This window comes from Phaethon lepturus, unplaced genomic scaffold (assembly GCF_000687285.1).
Source record: "Phaethon lepturus isolate BGI_N335 unplaced genomic scaffold, ASM68728v1 scaffold50142, whole genome shotgun sequence".
Classification (NCBI taxonomy): Eukaryota; Metazoa; Chordata; class Aves; order Phaethontiformes; family Phaethontidae; genus Phaethon; species Phaethon lepturus.
Window position 1 is genome coordinate 42624 of NW_010525141.1, and position 14138 is coordinate 56761.

A 14138-nucleotide genomic window follows, 5' to 3' on the forward strand; every position below is an offset into this window, starting at 1 on the left:
TTTTTCATTCTGTATATTTAGGAACACACATAAAGGCATTTTTCTGCCAATCCTTGGCACTAACTACTTTGTGATAAATTTAAACTGCTAAACAAAGAGTCTTAGCTTCAAAAAATAAATATTTTGTCTAGAAGCCAATACCACAGGCAAAACCAAATGATATTCAAATTATCATTAGCCTGATTCCCTTGCCTTCATTCCTTTTCCAAGTCTGGAAGAACAGATCAGCCTTGTGCGCACTAGAAGACAACACATCAGGATTCTTTAAAGTAAAAGGCTGGGAAATGAATTCCAGGTTAAGGGGACCTTTGGAGAATAATCAGTGAAAGATTCCTAGCCCTTTGAGTCACCACACTCTCCCTTAGTTAGGCAGAGTAGGACATTTAGGGCATAATAGGTCAAAGCCAGCTGGCAAGCGGTTGCAGATGAAAGAGCACATCTGTTCCCAACAGATGACCTACTTACCAGCCACACAGTTGACTTCTATACTGAGCTTTAGTTTCTGAACAGTCATAAAATCTAACTCTGTCAAATGTGCTTTGTGTCAGTATAATATTGGATTGTTAATGGTATGAAACTGATAAAAAGATTATTTACTAATAGGAAATGCTTCAGGTATACCTGGCATTTGTTGCTATATAAAAAAAGATAATAAAGCTATTACTACGAATAAAATCCTTACCCACTCTTTCTATTTCATTGTGTGAAAAAACAGCTGCTTGCCAGGACAAGCTTCCTGTGATGTTCTGGGATGTGCTCAGAGCCACAGATGACGTCTGCCCCTTGGTCTGTCCCAGCCCGGTTACCTGCCAGCAGGCATTCCTCCTCCAAACACAGCACGAGGTTACTTGGCCTCCCATGTAGGGCATTGCTTCCACATGCAGCAGCTGGCTTTCTCCTCCAGTTTCTTTAAGATATCAGCTGATGTGTTCCTCATTACAGAGTATTATATTCAAGCAAGATTGAAGAGCAACCTCATTTTAGAGTGGCTAGCATCACAGGAAAGGTCTTGAGCAAGTGCAGTGTTCAGGGCTGTAAAATGATAGTAAGAAGGCACATAAACCCATGCTGGAGGTGTCTGTCAGTGAAGGAGGTTTTGCTTAAAGTGATGCTCCCTACAAATATTCATCAGGTTAGCCACCATTGGAAACAAGCGTGGACTGTGCCGGACATAGACATTAATATGAGCCTCCATGTTTGGGGGATATTCAGAACTTAGAATCATAAAATTATAGAATAGTTTGAGTTGGAAGGGACCATCCAGCCCAACCTCCCTGCAATAAGCAGGGACATCTTCAACTACAGCAGGTTGCTCAGAGCCCCGTCCAACCTGACTGTGAATGTCTCCAGGGATGGGGCATCTACCACCCCTCAGGGCAACCTGGGCCAGTGCTTCACCCACCATTGTGAAAAATGTCTTCCTTCTATCTAGTTTGAATCTGCCTTCTTTTAGTTTCAAACCATTACCCTTTGTCCTATTGCAACAGACCCTGCTAAGAAGTCTGTCCCCACCTTTCTAATAGGGACTCTTTAAGTACTGGAAGGCTGCAAGAAGGTCTCCCTGGAGCCTTCTCTTCTCCAGGCTGAACAGCCCCAACTCTCTCAGCCTGTCCTCACAGGAGAGGTGTTCCATCCCTCTCATCATTTTTGTGGCCCTCCTCTGGACCTGCTCCAACAGGTCCATGTCTTTCCTGTGCTGAGGGCTCCAGAGCTGGACGCAGGACTGCAGGTGGGGTCTCACCAGGGCTGAGCAGAGGGGCAGAATCACCTCCCTCGACCTGCTGGCCACGCTGCTTTGGATGCAGCCCAGGATACGGTTGGCCTTCTGGGCTGCAAGCACACTTTGCCAGCTCATGTCCAGCTTTTCATCCACCAGTACCCCAAGTCCTTCTTGGCAGGGCTGCTCTCAATCCTTTCATCCCCCAGCCTGTACTGATACTGGGGGTTGCCCAACCCAAGTGCAGGACCCTGCACTTGGCCTTGTTGAACCTCATGAGCTCAACATGAGTCCTTGTCCATTGTTACCTAAGGAAGGCTTAACCTGCACAAAGTACCTTGTTCAGGGCAGATGTAGAAGACAGTCCTTGAACCAGCCAGCCCAAGGGAGCTGATTGTTGAAGGAAGCCAGCCATTTAATGGCGTGAAGCAGATGATCTATGCCGTCTTTTGCCTTTACCGTTCCTCAGCCTGTGCAACCTTTTGCCAAAGTTGTACTGATACTGAAGCTGGGAGTTTGCCTGAGCCTCTGGGAGTGGTCTTAGGACTAATTGTGAGGTGAAAAATGGTAGTGGAAAAGTTGCTGCTTTTGGGTGCTTCACAGAAGTTTACCCTGTTTGCATCATGCTCATCATGGTCTGGAAATTGTCTTTGATGAAAGAAGGAATCAGGATTGAGTGATGTCTACTCTGGGTACTCTGAGTTTCTTTTACCTCAAATTAGGTAAATTAGGCAAGTTAGACATTTCCTAGGGACATGCTTTTCTTTAAGGTGATAACTAACATCATGCGTATCGATGAGATGATGCCACTGCAGGAGTTAGAAACTTGAAACAAGGTTTCAAGGAGTGTGGAGAGAATAGGATTTGTGAGGCGATGGTTGGAGAAAACGGGAGGAATGAGGAGGCGAAAAAAGGCGTCAGCAAGGGAAAAAGGAAACCAGATAAACTGAATGTCTGTAAAACTCTCAAAGGATGAACAGCTTGTGCATGGGATGCAGAAAGTCCCTTGGCTCAGTCTTGTGGCTGAGGGGCACTGTGGGCAGGTACAGCGTTGGGTACTATCTATACTGTGAATGCTGTACATGGATGAAGAAGGGATAATAGCCCCTTGTTCTCTAAATTAAAGGTCTCCAAATCAAGTGCTTGAATATCTGCACAGCCAGAATGTGAGCATACAAATGATCATCCAATGGCCATACTGTTGTAATGTCATTTTTCCCCTAAAACTTTGATGTGCGTAGTGTGTGGTGTTGCACAGCTAATATTTTAAAATGCTTTTGGAGTCAAAACAAAAGCTTTGAACACAAATTTCTGGTATACATCTTATGCTTCACCTTCTTATTTATGTCATTCAGTATCTCCTTTGTTCTGTGAGTTAACATGAAGTGTGAAATACAGGTTGTCCCTTGGTAGAGGAAAAGAGATTTCATCCATTTTTCTTATGCTGTGTGTTTGGCAGCTTACAAATCAGAAAGCACTTGTGATCAGAAATAAACTGATTTATGCAGCTTTGAAAGTTTGCAGTTAGCATTGGCATGCAGGTCTAGCTCTGAAAGTGTCTGCCTGGTTCAAAATGGTAATTATGTGTAATTAAAGCAGAGCCTGCTTTAATTAAACAGCTCATTTGACTACAAGTCAGCGTGGATCCTGCAGTAGGTTACGTGCTCATTTTGCATGAAAGCAGTCTGCCCATGCTGTTTCACCCGTCTTTGTGTTCTGTGTTTGGACATGAGAGGTGCCACAGTTGTGATGCCTTCTCAGTTCTCTCCCACCCTCTGGGGCAAGCAGATGGGCCCTGAGCGGCGTCCAGCTTACTGCCTGCCTTTCAGATTCAGACTTGTTCCAGATCAGCCTGGGGTGTTTTAGGGTTTTTTTCAGCAAATCTTCACTTTCTAACTAACTTCATAACCTGGTTTGAGCATTCCTCCCGACATAAAATGCCCGTGTCCAATATACTAAAAGCGATGAACCTGAAAGTCACCACAAAAAAAAGGGGCTGTTCCTTACAATAGTGGTATTAAAAACTGTTCTGTACACTGTGGTTTTTATGATGCCTTGTGTCTGTATGTGTTCCAGACAAAATATCAAGGTCCATTTGTCGGTATTCAAAAATCAAGATGCAAGATTCAGATTATGCTCATTTAACTACCTGTGAAAGCTGTTTCTCATCCTGAACAAGCTACAAAACGCAACTAATGGAAAACAGTATCCTAAACAAGGGTCCCACCATACTCCCAGTGCCAGTATGCAAGCATCGTATTCTTTGTTTAGGCACAGGGAAGACACTGAAACTGCTACTGTCAGGCCTTCTTGCATAAGTACCTTGAGCATTGATGCGAACTCTGATGCAGGTAGACTCAGCAATCAAGAAGTGTTAGCAGCATCAACGCTCTAAGCAATAACATGACTTGGTGTATGCATTGGCATCTAGCAAGGAAAATTTGCAATGTTTTTTCAAATGAAGTATTATTAGCTGGTGTTGGAAGCTGACAAGAGCAGCAGTAATGAAAGGCAATGCCACAGCTGCACCAACGCTGCTACTCATTAGAAACCCAGCTCCAAACTGCGGTGTAAAAGGAGCTCCCATTCAGTGCTGGCACCACTGAACTTGTCTGTGTGGCACTACTGTTCCAGGAGGTGGTTCTCATTACCATCACATGGTTTCTACTCCTTCCAGGAAGCAGATTAGTCTCCACCCAAAGGAATTCCCTCAAAGGAATATTCCCAAAGCATGCCAGGTGAGGAACCTAAATCCATGGTTGGCAGTGAACAGACCAGCAGCATGCAGTTCAGTGCCCTCATATCCATGCCGTGGTCCTATTTGAATTCACTCTCTCAAACTGAGGAGTCAGCAGTCCTGTTGGCATTCTTCAAAAAAGAGATCTTCATCTCTGTCATTAGCAACAGCTAGGCTACATTTACCATTCAGGAACTGGTGTAAACCTTTGTAAAGAGCAAGAGGTGGCTGCTGTCCTCATCAGAGAAGTTTTCATCACTCTGTGATTAGGCAGTCATGTTACTTTGGTGTTGACATTAATGACTTCTAGAATTTATGATTCTGGCTTTCAACAGTAACTGAAAGCTTAGACCATGAAGATGCACATCATGCATAAGAATTGCTTCCTTCCTCCCCACAAAGAGATATAGCAGCTTCACTTCCTTGGCTGTGGCACTGACTCATAAAAGTGCCCCGCTAGCTGGGCCTTTTACAAGAACATGGTAATATAATCTTGTATCTTGGGGAAAAATTAAGAGCTGTCAAAAGGGCTTTGGGACTTCATTTAAAAACCTGTCTCTGACCAAATGAATAACTATCCTCTTGCTTCAGGACATGGGAGACATGCAGGATTTGGAGTTGAGTTGTTTTATGTATGTTCTCTTGCTTTAATGTGAGCATCTTAACACAATCTACTTGTATATGCTTCCAAGTAGAAGTGTGAATATCGACTGGGGGTCAATGTCAAAAGCCATCTGGAGCATGGAACCCTACAACCTGTGTGGCTCCTAGATCTGGTGGCTTTTATCACAGATATGTGAGATGCCAAGAGGTTACGGGTGGTTGTCGGCATGGGCAGTCAGGGATGGGCTCCCTATTGCCATCAGCCTTTGTGTGTGAATCCAACAGAAGGGCTAAGAGCCTTGGCAGGACCATCCCTCAGGCAAGGTCTAGGTTACACTGACATACAAGTACTGGATATCCTCTGCTTACCTCATTAACTTCCTCTCTGCATCCTTTTGGCCTTTTTCTCTACTCTGTTGTGTTTCTCATGAGCTTGTGACAAAGAGGCAGCTTGTTTTTTAAAGGCATTGAGGTAAATTGTTCCAGAAAGATTTTTTTTTTTTAACAAATCAAACCTTTATTATTTAAAAAGAAAGGAAATTCTTTACATTATAAACTCAGTATGTAGAATGATAAGTAAGACAAAATTACATGTAAAAAAATAATTAAAGACTACCAATTAACATTCTCCTTATCGCTGCAAGGGAAGTGGATGTTACTGGTGACACAGTTGAAAATCTGGCCAGAGGAGGTTGAGTGACCTCCAGAATGAAGGATTCCTCATTTAAAGAGGCTCTCTTTTTAGTTCTGTCCTGCGTATAGGATGAACTGTTAGCTTTGGCTTCTTTTCTTCACACATTGAGACAGGAGATCCTGGCTTTGGTACAGATAGGATTGCTTTTCCGCAGTATTGAAATGACAGAGCTTTAACCTTACTGTCAAAATTTTGCTGGAGTATTGCTGTGCTGTAACTAGCTTTCCTGCTTTGATGGTTAAAGTGGAGAGGATCTAGAGTCCCTCCTAAATTAGCATGTGATAGGCTGATTGATGGATTTGGAAAGCCTGTTACTGAACCAAGACTCTTCCTGTTCATACTAGCAATGTGAAAGTTAACTATAAAAGATTTTAAATCACACTTGGAATCATCCTCTACTACAATTTAAAATACTTTGCAAAATGGTGTCCCACTGAGATAACTTCTTTCCCCCAAAAGAAAGCCACCTCTCAGTTACCCTTGTGCTTACATTAAAAATCAACCTGTTCACAAACTAAAAATTAAAGGAAAAAATGAAAACATTTTAAGTGAATCCTGCATTTAGGTGTGACTGAGTTAATATTCATTCACTGCACTTCACAAGAAAAAAGGCAAATTTGAAAAATAGGAAGAAGGGCTGAAGATAATGGAAATGGAGTTATACAGCAAGTTACACATTGAATGTGTTCTGCTGCAAGTATGGTGTTTTGTAATTTTTTAATAAAAGCAAAACCTTTTTTGATGTTAGAATCTAATAAATCCTGAGGTCAGCAATCATTTGTGTAAAATTCAAGTGATGTCAAACTTTCCTGCTCTACCAAAACCATTCGGATTTTATTTCAATGAACCTATGCTTAGAAATAATGAACAACATAGATCAGAATGCTTTTGCCCTTTAGATTTTCAGCTAGGTTGACTGCAAACAGCTACTCATCCACAAACATCTAAGTTCACCGTTCTCTAATTCCACACTGGTTCGGCTGAAGACAGTCACTGCCATTTGACTCCATGTACCAGTGAAGTCCCATTGCTCTGTTCTGTTCTTGACTGATAACATACACCACTCGCATTAAATCAGTTGGAATTAGAAATACGCAATGACGCAGTAAATCCATCCTCCCAATTATCAGTTAATCTGTATTTACATAGTACTATGTACTACAAGTATATTGTTTTATTCCCCGGTAGGAATGAAACTCTCCAGAGACAAAATGAAATGAAGTGACGGGTTGCCCAGAGAGGTGGTAGATGCCCCATCCCTGGAAACATCCCAGGGCAGGTTGGACGGGGCTCTGAGCACCCTGATCTAGTTGCAGATGTCCCTGCTCACTGCAGGGGGTTGGACTAGATGGCCTTTAAAGGTCCCTTCCAAGCCAAATTACTCTATGATTCTGTGATTAGATATAAAAGGCACAGGCCTGCCACTGTATTAAAGCCACTGTATTTAGTCAAGCAGTCCCCAAAATCACAGCAACTTTGTTTGCTAATGCCAACCCTAGAACTCAGTATTCACTTGCTCTTTCACTGCATGCAGCATTGTTTTACAACTCCCCAAGTGTTTTACATCATACTTACCATTGCCCATGCTCAAGGTACATAAACATTGTTACGTTTCCACTAATAATAATAAACAAGATGTAATCTCTGAAACAGCAATGGCTCTCAAGGCCAGTAGAAAACTGTCATTAATTGGTTTCCAGTACTACCAGAGATTTGGTACATTTCTGGAGCTCTATTAGTTGACTGAAGTTTTAAGATGTGTTTTATGGCTGGGTATGTAGTCTGTTACATAGACTACACTAACCTATGTTAAAGACCTTAAAGTTCAGAACTACCTTTCTTCAGCCTAGAAGTGCAGCTTAAAAGATTACAGATTGTGGTTGCCCTAAGCAGGATGAACGCTGCAGGAAAACCAATTCTAACACTGCCTTCTGCTTGTTACTCATATGTAATGGACAATTTACACAACAAGTCTGGCCTTCCATCACACTTTTTTTTTTGTCTTAGTTGGTAAGTATGACAGCAATTCTTCCTTGCACTAGTGCCGTATTTCTATTGGTAGCTTGCCGTTGATGCTTACAAAAATGTCAAATGGTCTCATTTAGCTAATTAATAATGTCACTAGCTAAACTAGCTCTCAAGGATAGCGCTGACTACATGGAAAGTCCATCAACTCGAGCAGTGTTTGCCTTGACAAGGGGGATGGAGATAAGCTGGAGTAAAGGTCGCAACGTGTTCTCCTCAGTATTTGTTTCTAAGCTACCCAGTCAGGTTGTCTGGGGTTAACAGCACACTGGGTTGAGTTTGTTTTGCTTTCCTGCCTCTGCAAGTAAGTCACTGAAGGTGACGGCCCCTCTGGAAACGAGCCGCTGTGCTCCACACCAGGTGGCCAAAGAAGTTCACGCTCTACGGGCACGAGGCTTGGAAGCAGACCCACAGGAGAAGCCAGTACTAACAGAGCAGTTTGGAGTCAAGAGACTTCAAACTAGCTCTTTCCCAGAGTAAAAAACATAAATGTAATTAAAAAACCCCAAACAACTGCCCAAGTTTGTGTGTGCATGTGTAAGAACGCATGAACATCTTGAACCTGACAAGAATGGACCAGCCCTTGGTTTTGTGCAGTGGTCTTGCTGAAGCAAGAGACACTCCATCCAACTTAGTGCAAGCCAGCATGTTGAGGGACAGCTGAACGGCTCACTTGGCGATGTGTGAATACGAGAATGGTATTCACAGTCAGGAACCAATATAAATTAGATAAAATAGATTAAATTAGATTAGAAAATACCAAACACTGATGCAGGGAGCTTGCAGAGATGACATGTTAGCAAAACAGGACTCTGATGACTATGCGCAACCCGCTGGAGATTTACATAGAATTGTGTTTGTGGTTTTCTGCCTTTTCTGCAATGGGTGTAAAGGCTTTTTCGACCACAGGAGAAGCAGGAAGCCTGATGCTGCTAAGGGACAGGAGCGCTCGGGGTGCACTCTCCAGTGCAGGAGGTCTTGCAGAATATAAAACCGTATCAGAAAAACTAGACAGACTTTGCAAGGATTCTCAGAAGAGGAGTGCAGGAGTGCAGGTGACCACATTACTGGGAGCATTCTTCATAGGCGGTGTCCGGGCACGTGTCTCAGATTGGCGTGTGGGTAAAGAGCTTACAGAATAATACGCTAAAATGAGGAGTAACACATTCCCAGGACCAAATATTTGTGCAAAATTTTCAGACGTGTCAAAGGATACAATAGGTAATTTTCGAATCATGATGTTCAATTTCTCTTATGAAACACGATACTAGAAAATTGGAGGTAGCTAATTTGATGCCTGTTTCTAGAGTTTCAGGAGAGAGCTAGGGAACACACTGACCAAGAAACCTGCTGTCTTTACTGGCCAAACTGGCAAGAACTGTAATGCAGACCCAAGAGATGAATACACTGGGAAGGAATCAATGAAGTTTATGTAAACAGAAGTAATTCTTCATAAATTCATTAGTTCTTTGAAGTATTCAACAACCCTGAGGACACAGGAAATCCAGCTGATACAGTTTAACTTCAGAAGAGATTTCACTACACGCCTTTCAAAGGCTTTTAGGGGATATAATCTGAGGGGATAAGCAGGAAGGTCCTTGCATGGATAAACAGTTAAAAGACAGAACAAGAAGGCTAGGCAGAAATAGTTGGGTTTTACAGCAGAAAAGACTATTAATGCTCCTAGTTTATGTAGTTCAATATGTTTCTAAATGATGTGGAAAAAGGAGACTAGTTGGCTGATCACATTTGGTGATGCTCTAAGGGTACTGAAGACAAAGACTGACTGAAGAATTGCAGAAGGACCCCATACTACTGAGTGACATGGCAAAAAGAACAGCAGATGAAATTCAATAGTGATAGATGAAAAATAAGGCACAAGGAGAAAAAACAGTCCTAAAAACATTTACAGTGATGGGCTTTGAGCTTATTAGTACCATTCACAAATGGTATTTTTATATTAAGCCAAAGAAAATTTGGCACAATGCTAAAGTAGCAGTTCAAAAAAGTATATTGAATGCTCAGAATTACTTAAGAAAGAAACAAAAGGGAGAGCATTATTCCACTGTATGCACCTGTGGTGTCCCAGCATCTCAACTAGCATTTTAAGTTTTACTGTGCCCATTTCATAAAAGCTGTAGTGAAATTATAAAATATGCAAAAACAGTAACAAGGCTAATTGAAAGTATGGACCAGCTTTTATATGTGGAATGATTAAATAGCTTAAGACAGTCTTGGCTGGAAAAGAGGTGGCTGAGGACAGAATACGACATATCTATAAAACTACGGTGGCAAGGAGATGGTGAATAGGTTTTGAATCCAGTACAAAGGCAGAAGCAGAAGCAGCAGGAGAAAACAAGCAAAAGGATGCCTTTCTTCTGACAGTGCATAGTTAAACTGCCAAATTTAATGCAGGATGTTGTGGAAGGTACAATTTTATGAGAATTGGAAAAGTGACTGGGAGAAATAATGGAAGCAAAAAAATCTACTGAAGGCTATTAAAGACATAACCCTTGGGATACCACGAACTCCAGTTCAGTGGAGTCTTGGCAGAACTCAGGGGAAGTACCACTACACACGCATCCTTACTTCAGACTTTTTCCCAGCACCCTTCTCAGCCAGGTGGAGGAGGGTATGAGCCTAAATTGTCTGACCCACCACCCCTGTTCCTGTGCAGTGACGAAGAGGCAAGGAATGCCTACTCAAGCTGGTCACAAACAAACACACTATTCCTGTACTATTTCTCTTGGTAATACAGAGCTAAATACCGGGTCATCATTAGAAATGCCCACTAATGTCCAATAAACCACGAACCAGACACAGGCATAGGAACTGCATGTGAATATCCTCAAATATGTAATTTGAGCTTGGGAGACTTGGCCAATAGCCATAGTACTATATGCAAACAGATCCTAATATAAGTTCACAGAGCTGGTACTGAAACCATACTACAGGTACTTTCTGCTGAGCTTGGCTATACTTTGAGTACACTCAAATCACACAAGCCACATTAGATAAAAAGGCTAGCTGATTTGTTAACAATTCTCTTCTGAATTTCTTGATAGGAAGAACCTGTTCATCTTGAAGGCAGTGCAATGGATGTACATATTAAGTGGCTTAAGCAAGAATATATGAAAACTCAGAGGAACTGGAAAGAAGTGGATAACAGAATGAGTGTGACAACAGAAATACGGAGAAAGATGATCAGCAATAAGGCACCTTTAAAAGACATTCTTCGACTATTTCCTTTCTTGAGATGCCCTTATCAGGTAACAACAGAGCTATTTTTAATAATAACATTGAAATCTGTGTTATAGATGTGATACAACCGCAAGCACATATTTTACTGGATGTTTCCAGTGAAGTATCCATCAACACTGTTCTCTTTAACTCGTATTTTTGCTGCTAACCCCACTTTAAAAGATTCACCAGTCCTGTGTTAAACATGCCACACTCAACACCAGTGGGTTATATGAAGTATTTTGGTGCTACTTGATGTATTTCTTCCCTGCTTTGAAAAGAAATTAAACTACCTCCTCCAGTTTATAATCTTATTTTACTGAGCTAGTTTTATCCTGTCTTCAAAGGGTGCACCTCGTGTTGTTTTCAGCTTTGGTTTTGAGGATTGCAATAATACCAAATATTTGTTTTTCTTTTAGCTTTTTAGGGAGTTCCAGCTTCTCACACACATGGACATTTATAAGAAAACAGTTGAGATTTTGGAGATTTACTCAGAAAACATATTATCTTTATATGTGGTGAGGAATAATCCAATTAACATTATGCTGCAAGAAAATCTGAAGCGGCACACAGAGGAAGACATTCTGAAATGTCAGTACAAATCTTCTATGCCCTGAATATCAGAGTTTTGTTGTAGCTAATTGTTCTTACTTATGTAACTAAACCAGCTCCAATTTTATTGCAAAAACATTTTTTAAATGTCACAGTTGCTTGAAAAATATATAGTGATGGCAAAGCATTAAGCATAAAAGTTAATAAATTATGGGGAAAATTAAGTAAAGTCAGGTACCGAGACTTTTTTTTTCATATTGAATAAAAGACCACAGGTTTGATAAAGTTAGTAACTCCCTTAAAATAAGTATTGCTAGATGAGTAGAATTACGGATTTCTAGATATGTAAAGGAGTGCTTATTATTTTCTAAAAATACACAGCGAGAACTAATTTTCTGGTTTAGAAAGAGAAACAGTCCCATAAAAAAAGAGACAATATCCTTTAGAAAGGGAGGTACTGTTTCTATGGCTAAAGTCTTCATCCCAGCGAAATGAAGGAAGTGGTTACCACTACCTGCGGTTCAAGCACCTCGCCTCGGCAGACACGCTGCAGGAGTAAGCACAGAAGCTGGCACCTCTGGCGAGCGGGTGCCGCAGTCAGCCAAAGGAGAGGTCCATGCACCTCGGCCTGCTCGGCTCGCTGGCCGCAAGGCAGCAAGCGCCTGCTGCCAGGCCACTCCTTTCAGTCCGAGAAGTCTGGGAGCGCGGTTCCGCAGGGACAAAACCTTGGAAGCGGTTACTCAGAATCGTTATTCTTCCCAAACAGCAGCTGCCGATGCCTCTGCCCGAGCTCAGCTCTGTGAAAGCTGCTCCTTAGACTGCCTCGGCCTGCTCGGCTCGCTGGCCGCAAGGCAGCAAGCGCCTGCTGCCAGGCCACTCCTTTCAGTCCGAGAAGTCTGGGAGCGCGGTTCCGCAGGGACAAAACCTTGGAAGCGGTTACTCAGAATCGTTATTCTTCCCAAACAGCAGCTGCCGATGCCTCTGCCCGAGCTCAGCTCTGTGAAAGCTGCTCCTTAGACTGTCATTTTCTATCAAACAGGCCTTCATGCCAGAATGTCAAATCAAAGGTGACACAGAATGAGCCCATGTGTTCCCTATAGCGGTTTCATTGCTTTTGTTACCAGGACATTTCTTAAAGCAGCAAGCTGAGTAGGTTAAAATACTGGGATTTTCTTTCTTTAAGCTTAAAAACATGAGTGCTCAATAGCTCACAATAGATTAAAAAGTTTCAATGAACAGCCTAATCTAGAAAGCCCTTATGGGCTCTCTACTCATGCCTTTGGCCTTAGAAAGCTATGGACGTTGTACATAATTTCTCCTTTTCTTATACAATATGCCCACAAAGATTCTAACTCATACCTTAGTGTAAGTCCCAAGGCCTCTACTTGCCTGTTTTTCTCCCACAAACAAACTTGTCCTGGCACCTAGAGACTGCGTGCCCGACGGGACAAGCTCACTGGAACACACAACCCGCAAAAAAAGATGTTACAGTCTGTAGTAGCTGAACCAGGCGGGTAGTGGGTACCACATCCCAGGAGGTCCTGCAGCACCAGCTTGTACCGCAGCCTTCAAAAGCGGAGTCCTCTGGCAACAGGACTTCCCAGAGACACCCGATTTACTGGGGAGAAAGGGGTTTGGGGATGGGCAGTGGGGCAAGAGGACTACTCAGCTCCTGAACTCCACTATAAGCAATCCAAAGGCCTACTTACTTATTGTGAGAGAAATTTTTAATCGTAATCTTGAGTAGCAGAGGGTCATGAATGATTTGAATATTAATGCCCATTGCCAGCTGAGGTGCCTAAACCTCCACTGTGGTACAAACTCCTCTTCAAAATGGACTGAACAACGGTTCTACTGCTGAGCCGTTAACATAGGCTGCAATCTGCTTTTCCAGGACGATACTGCAGTGCCAGAATGTTTTTATTTGTAATTTAGCAGAAATTCTTGCCTTTGACAGATATGAAAATGACTGCTGCATGTTTACTCCTGCCAGATGTCTTTGGAGATGATTCCAGTCTGTTTGCTGCAGTGAACGAGGAGGTAGGAGACAGAGCGCCCGCAGTCTTGGTCTCTCTTCCTTGTAGCAGCTGCTTGGGCACATCCCTGGCCTTCTGGTGGTTCAGCCTAGCTCCTGGAACAGGATGACATTAGCCTGCCTTTCGGGCAGAAGGCAAATAGAAACACGAGCTAAATTCAAAGCAGTGTTGTTATGCTCGCTTCATTCTCTGTCCTGTTCACCAAAGAGATGCTGTGGCATCATTTGAAATATCCTTTTTTTAATTTAGGTAAAGGCAGTGACACCAGTGTTGGAAGTAAAAAATCCCTTCAACGTGAATTCATGCGAGTTTGCGCTATACGTAGAAAGAGAAGAGCTAGCCCAGCTCACTGACTGCACCATGGCCCTGGCGGCACTGCTGGCTGCGTTTCATGTGTTTGATATCCCGTGCCCAAAGCGAATCCACAGGACGCTGAACTTCCTGGAGTCCCTGGTCTTTGAGGTGAGGAGCCCAGCATCCCTGCCCACCCAGGTAAGGAGCGGGCAGGAGGCACCCGAGTATCCCAGTATCTGA

At 42.7% G+C, this 14138-nt stretch overlaps 1 protein-coding gene across 1 annotated transcript in view; it reads left to right on the forward strand.

The window, feature by feature from the left end:
- SAMD3 (sterile alpha motif domain containing 3) overlaps window positions 1-14138 on the forward strand; it is a 38659-nt gene extending 24521 nt beyond the window's left edge. The window contains exons 6-9 of the mRNA XM_010282635.1: window positions 10842-11045; window positions 11436-11607; window positions 13526-13608; window positions 13854-14138. Coding sequence (XP_010280937.1) covers window positions 10842-11045; window positions 11436-11607; window positions 13526-13608; window positions 13854-14138 — 744 coding nt within the window. The remainder of the gene's footprint in view (window positions 1-10841; window positions 11046-11435; window positions 11608-13525; window positions 13609-13853) is intronic.